At 18.2% G+C, this 7,370-nt stretch overlaps 1 protein-coding gene across 1 annotated transcript in view; it reads left to right on the top strand.

Moving 5' to 3' along the window:
• The window catches only part of PGAL8A_00454900 (conserved Plasmodium protein, unknown function), a gene marked incomplete at both ends in the record, with an annotated part of 8,101 nt that extends 736 nt beyond the window's left edge, over window positions 1-7,365 (top strand). Inside the window, 2 exon segments of the mRNA XM_028673305.1 lie at window positions 1-5,317; window positions 5,613-7,365. The exon segment at window positions 1-5,317 is cut by the window's left edge and continues 5 nt beyond it. Of these exon segments, the coding sequence (XP_028529772.1) occupies window positions 1-5,317; window positions 5,613-7,365 (7,070 nt within the window).
• Between the last annotated feature and the right edge of the window lie 5 nt (window positions 7,366-7,370).

Here is a 7,370-nt window from a genome sequence, read left to right as displayed (position 1 = left end):
GTTTTAAATAATAATGTTTTAAATAATAATGTTTTAAATAATAATATTTTAAATAATAATATTTTAAATAATGATATTTTAAATAATAATGTTTTAAATAATGATGTTTTAAATAATGATGTTTTAAATAATGATGTTTTAAATAATAATGTTTTAAATAATGAAATGATAGGAAGAGAGTATTTAAATGAAAATATTGTAAATCGAGAATATTTAAATAGAGAAATCATGAATAATAATATTATAAATAATGAGTCTTTTAACTATTGTATTTCTAGTAATGGCATTATTAACAATGATATTATAAATAATGAAATTATAAATAATGATATTTTACAAAATAATTTTTCTAGTAACTTTTTTTTAAATAATATTGTATTAAATGATATTTCAAACTATAGTATTAGTAATAGTAATGTAAATATCTTAAATATACAAAAAAACAATTCTGATAGTAATATGGGTTTAGTGAAAAATATAAACACAAACAAAGAATTCAATAATATAGGTTATAATATAATTAATGATAATAAAATGAGTTACTCAAATCTACAACAAAGTGAAGACTTTTATATAAATCATTTACCTATAGATAAAAATATGTTTAAGGAATACAATAATTCTGAAATGAAAAATATAAATATTAAAAAAAACATGGATAATTTAAATGAAGAACATAATGGAAACATAATAAATAATTGTAGCATAAAATTTAATGATACATGTAACTTTGATAATTCAAAAAATAATGATAAAGAAACAAATAAAATAGAAGATGAACGTTATATAAATAATATAAATTCTTTTAATAAAGTGTTAAGTAATAACTATGTAAATGATATTTTTTTATATAGTAACAATTTTAATAATATTAATTATAACATTATACCAAATATGAATAGTGTTTATAGTTATGATAACATCATAAACTTAGAGAATAATAATTATCCAAAAGCACCAAATTATTCAAATCATATAAATAAAATGTATAATAATTATGATAATTTAAATATATATGATTATTCAAAAAATATAAACAATTGTAGTAATAATGATTATGCTAATATTTTTTATACAAACCAAAAGAGAATGGGAAACTATATTAAGGATAACCATTTTAACAAATGTTTGGATGACAAAGAAAATGTTTATTATAACTATCATAAAAATATTATAGATAATAAGAATAATGTTACTAAAAGTACAAAAAATGCAAATTTAAAAAATCAAATAGATAAAAAAAAAACTCCATCTTATAGTGCCCCTATAAATGGAATTAGAAATGTAGGAAAAGATAATGATAAAAAAAAAGTAAGAAAAGATACAATTTTAAAAAATTTGAATGTAAATAACTTTGTAAATTCAAATGATTGTATAGAAAAGATAAATAAACAAGATAAAAGTAATTATTCAAATTCTATTTATGAAGAAAACGAATTTAATAATTTTACAAATTTTAATAACTCCATTAAATATTATTACAGTAATACTGAAAGAAATTTAGACTCGAATAAAGATCCTTTAATTAATTCCATAAGTCCACCTATGAATGATTATAATTTAATGAAATGCCATAAAGAGAATAATGAAAATCAATCCAACACATCAGAAAATAAAAGTATCATTAGTTCTAAGATTTATGAAAATAACTTTTCTAACAATCAAAATTATTCAAATAAAAGCAAAAAAATTGCAACAGTAGAAAAAAAAAAAAATGAAAAGGAATGTCCTTCCACTGATCAAATAGAAAATAATGTTAAAAAAATACAAAATAAAGAAAAATTAACTAATGAAATTAAAGTGGATATAGATACTTACAAAGAAAATACACAAATAATTATGAATACATGTGAGAATACAAGAAAAAAAAAAAGAGAAGAAGAAATAGGTGAATTAGAAAAAAATTCCAAGAGAAGAAGTGAGGATTCTATGAGCACAATAGAAGAATATATAGAAAATAAAAAGGAAAAAAAAAAAATAAACGAAAATAGTATAATAAATAATTATAAAGAAAAAATAATTAAAAAAGGTGAAAAAGAAGTAAATGATATAGGAAAAGAAATAACAAAAAAAAATAAAGGAAAAATGAATGATCTAGAATATATGTTAAAACAAAATAAGGAAGAAAATTTAAATTTATTGTTATATAATCAGGGATTATTAAATCATAACAATACTAAAAAATATACTTTATTAAATGATAAAAGTAATACTTTAGAAAATATACAATTAAATGAAAATAAAAAGAATGATGAAATTACTTATGATAATATTATTAATTATAATGTTAATGATCCTTTGGTTGAAACAATTGAAAACAGTGAATCTAATGAAAAAAATAATTTTTCAACTAATTTTAATAATGAAATAATAAAACATTGTAATCTAAATAAGGGTCCTAACTTATTATACAAGTCTAGTATAATGAAACATAATTTGATTAGTCCTTTTTCTTTAAGTAAAGTAGATAAACAAAAGGATCAAGAAATTTATAATATAGAAAATCAAGAATCTCTATATATAAATAAAAATATGAACAATCATCATTTACAAATGAATAATATTAAGAACGTTGAAGAAAATATAGTTATCAACAATAAAAGGGGGATATATAAAAACAAAATTAATATAAACGAGAATTTGGAAAATATAGGAAATTCTAAATTAGAGAAAAATGACATTTATTCAAATAAAAATTTGATGATGTTGTATCAAAAAAACATAAATGATAATAATGAAAATCTCTTACTTTATAACAATAGTAATGATGTTATAAATGACAACATTAGTTTTTTAATGAACAATAGCGAAATAAATAATAATATAAATAATAACGTTAATATGATAATTAATAATAATTTATACAATTCTTGCAATATTAATGCAGATATAAGTAAAAATTATAATAATAATAATAATAATAGTATGCCAAATTGTTTACCGAATAATTATAACTATGATTCTGTATTAAGTCATACCAATAATTATTACAATGGTAATTCTATAATTAATAATTTAGGAAATAATTTATATGAAAACTGTGGTAATATTACCATTTTAAATAATAATTATATAAGTAATAATGAAGTATTAAATGGTATGAATATATTACATAAAAATAATTTTGAAAATATTGCAAAAAAAAATTATATAAATAATAAAAATAGTAATTTATTTAATGAAGAAATGCAAAAAAAAATTTCTAGTAACTCTGATATAAATATAAATAATACAACACATGAAGATATTAGAAATAATTCTAATGAGAAAATCATTAATCTTCCTAATAATAATCTTTTGATTCCATCCCGTTCAATTAGTAATAATAATTTATTATCAAATTCTATTAGCATTTCTACTACTAATAATAACTCTGTGTTTGAATATTCGTCTAGATCTAACTTCAGCACAAATAATAAGAAAAATGTAAATACAAATAGAAAACAAATTTCCAACACAATTTGCAGTCAAAGTATTGTATCACCATCTAATAGTATCTTAGATTGTAATATATCTAACAATTCTACATTAAGTAATGATAATATTATTAATAATGACATACAAAATAATAATAATAATAATAATAATGATATTAATAATAATAATAATGATATTAATAATGATATTAATAGTTTGAATAATAGTGATATAAACAAACAAAAAAAAATAGATACTCCACAAAATAAGAATTGCTCAAAGAAACCGAAAAAAGTAAGAAAAGCAAAAACATTTGGTGGTACAGTTAAAAAAGGTGGAACTATTTTCAATTTAGAAACCGAATCAAGACGTATTAAAAGAACACCTATTTGTATTTATTCAGTAAAAGATATATTTAATAACTTAAGATTATGTAAAAAAAATAGTAGAATAATTGAAAATGTAGATGCAACAGTTGAATGTGAATGTGCAATTCATCATAATATTAAATATGTAAAAGAATATATTAATTTTCTACAAGAAAAAAAAAAAAAAGAAGAAGAAGAAAGGGAACAAATAAAAGTAAATAATATCAATAATAATTATTTATTAAGGAAAATTAAAAATAAAAATTACTACAATAGTTGTAATAATATGAATATTAACATTTATAATGAAAAAAAAAGTACAAATGGAAAAGAAAATTATGAACAAACATTAAAAGATGAATGTGAAAATAATGAATCAAACGAGTTAGAAAGAAAAAAAAAAGAAACTTTTGAAAAATATCATATTAGTCAATGTGATAATATATTATATAATGTCAATAAAATATGGACTCCCTCGTTTAATAGGCCATTAGGTGATATAGGAAGAAAATTAATTTTGAAAGAAATTCGTGAACATCATCATAGAGATGCAGAAAAAACAACAAGATTATTATTAGATCAAGGTTTAGATTATGGAAAAGTAAGATTTATGAGAGTAAATGAATTATATCATTACATGTATGCATTAGATGTCTTTGAATATGCAGTGAAAATTTCATTAGAATTTGGATCTAATATTAGAATGAGCACAATTAGTAGAAATGTAAATCATGCTAGTTTATGTTTAAATTTAAAAAGTGGCTACTCTTACTGTTTAATTTGTTGTTCACAAAGATCGAATCTTTATGGATTATATTCCATCCTTAAATTAATTGATTACAAAATGATTTTGAAAAATTATTCAAAATATTTTGATGAATTTGTAGATAAATATAGATTAAAAAAAGTACAAAAAATAGAGTATGGAAAAAAAAGTAATAATGAAGAAAACGATAAAGATAATATTGGTAATGAAAATAATAAAAATAAAATTAATAATAACAGTAATGATTATATTAATATTGTTAATGATAATGTTAGCTACATTAATAAGAATAGTGATAATGTTAGTATTATAAACGACGAGTATAACAGAAAAGATAATAATAATGATAGTAGTAATAGTAATAGAAGTAATAATAGTAGTATTAATAATAATAGAAGTAATAATAGTAGTAATAGTAATAGAAGTAATAATAGTAGTATTAATAATAATAGAAGTAATAATAGTAGTATTAATAACAATAATAGTAATAGTAATAGAAGTAATAATAGTAGTATTAATAACAATAATAGTAATAGTAATAGAAGTAATAATAGTAGTATTAATAACAATGATAGTAGTAATAGTAATAGAAGTAATAATAGTAGTATTAATAATAATAATAGTAATAGTAATGGAAGTAATAATAGTAGTATTAATAATAATAATAGTAATAGTAATAGAAGTAATAATAGTAGTATTCATAGAGATATATTAAACATTACAAATATGAATAATAAAAATGAAGATAACATTTCTTTACATATCAGTGAATGCATAAAAATATAAAAAATTATAATGTATATAATACATATAATAATTTAAATGTAAATAAATAGAAATTTTAATAAATAATTATTTTATTTTATTTTTTATAACGATATATGTTTAAATACATTAAATACTAATAAATAGAAGAATAATATATATATTTAAAAAAAAAAATTTTATATAATAATTATTTAAAAAGTTTAAATAATTTATATTCTTTCATTATCAATTTCTTTATATATATATTGTCATTCTATTTTATATTTTTTTATTATATAATTCTACAATTTTAGGTAAAATTGGAAATGATAAATATCAAAAGGGAAAAAGTGATAGTTTAAGAGATAACGAAAATGTGAAATACAATATTTTCAGTGAATTAAATATAAAAAATGTAAAAGTAAAAAAAGAAAAAAAATTGAGAATAGATCAAGATGCTGAAAAATATCCTATTACTCATATTGTCGACAATAAAATATTACTTTTAAAAAGCAGTTATATGAATGATGATAATAAAAATTTAACTAAGAATTCTTTAAAAAAAGAATATAAAAACAATAATAATAATGAAAATAGTAGTAGGAAAAATAATATAAAGGATAGTAGTATTATTATTAATAATAACAGTGATAAGGGTGATAATAGTAATAAAAAGGATGACAATAATAATGATAAGGATGATAATGAAAAGGATGATAATAATAAAGATAATTATGATAAAGATGATGATGATGATAATAATAATAATAATAATAGTAGTAGTAGTAGTAATAATAATAATAATAGTAGTAGTAGTAATAATAATAATAGTCGTAGTAGTAGTAGTAATAATAATAATAGTCGTAGTAGTAGTAATAATAATAATAATAGTAGTAGTAGTAGTAGTAATAATAATAATAATAATAGTAGTAGGAGTAAAAATAATAATAATAATAATAGTAGTAGTAGAAGTAGTAGTAATAATAATAATAATAGTCGTAGTAGTAGTAGTAATAATAACAAAAATAATTCTAAGAATTTCTGTCATATATTTAAAAACAATATATCAAATTTAAGTAATTCTAATGATAATCAAGTTAATTCGTATATTCCTAAAAAATATATACCTAATGAAAAAACTCTGTCATCATTATTAAGAAGTGGAATATCACCAAATTTAACGAAATTTTTTTTAAATTTAATTATAACTAAAAATATAAATTACAAAAATTCAAATAACTTTATAAATAATAAACAAACAAATACTAATTCTTTTCAAAATCAAATAAATAAGGAGTATGAAGAAAAATCAAATAATTTTAATATACAAATTAGAATAAATGAAAAAGATAAAATTAATGATGAGCCAGATTCTTATACATATTTAAAAAATAAAAAAGTAATTGAAGAAATAGAAGAAGATATAGAAAAAGATGAAGGGGAAAAAAATATGAAACAAGATGAAAATTTAAAAAAAAATGAAAACATGGATAAAAATGAGAAAAAAGAACAAGTAAAAAAAGAAAATGAAATAGAAGAAATAGAAGAAATAGAAGAAATAGAAGAATTACAAGGAATTAATGAAAAGGAAGAAAATGAAATAGAAGAAATAGAAGAATTAGAAGAATTAGAAGTAATTAATGAAAAGGAAGAAAATGAAGGAATTAATGAAATGGAAGAGAGGGAAAATGATAAACACATTGTTAATGAACATAAAAAAATAAAAAATAAGGAAAATGAGAGAATAAAAAAAAAAGATAAGCATGAAAAGTATCAGAAAAAACAAGTAATAGAAATATGCAACAAAGTAAATGAAGAAAATGAAGTAAATGAAGTAAATGAAGTTAATAAATGGATAAATATTCAAAATTTTAGTATTGGAAAAAAATTTAAAATCATAGGAAAACTTAAAAGATATAATGAAAAAAAACATCTATATTTAAGTAAGATATTTAAAAAAATAAAAAAGAAAAAAATATATACATCTGTGTTAAGTGAAATTCTTAGGAAAATAAATGATAAAAAAAAAGAATCATTTAATAAAGTAAAAAATAACATATTTTTATTAAATC

Source organism: Plasmodium gallinaceum (assembly GCF_900005855.1).
Source record: "Plasmodium gallinaceum strain 8A genome assembly, contig: PGAL8A_v1_130, whole genome shotgun sequence".
Taxonomy (NCBI): Eukaryota; Apicomplexa; class Aconoidasida; order Haemosporida; family Plasmodiidae; genus Plasmodium; species Plasmodium gallinaceum.
Note: the sequence above shows the minus strand (reverse complement) of the source record. Positions and strands in the feature narration are given on the sequence as shown.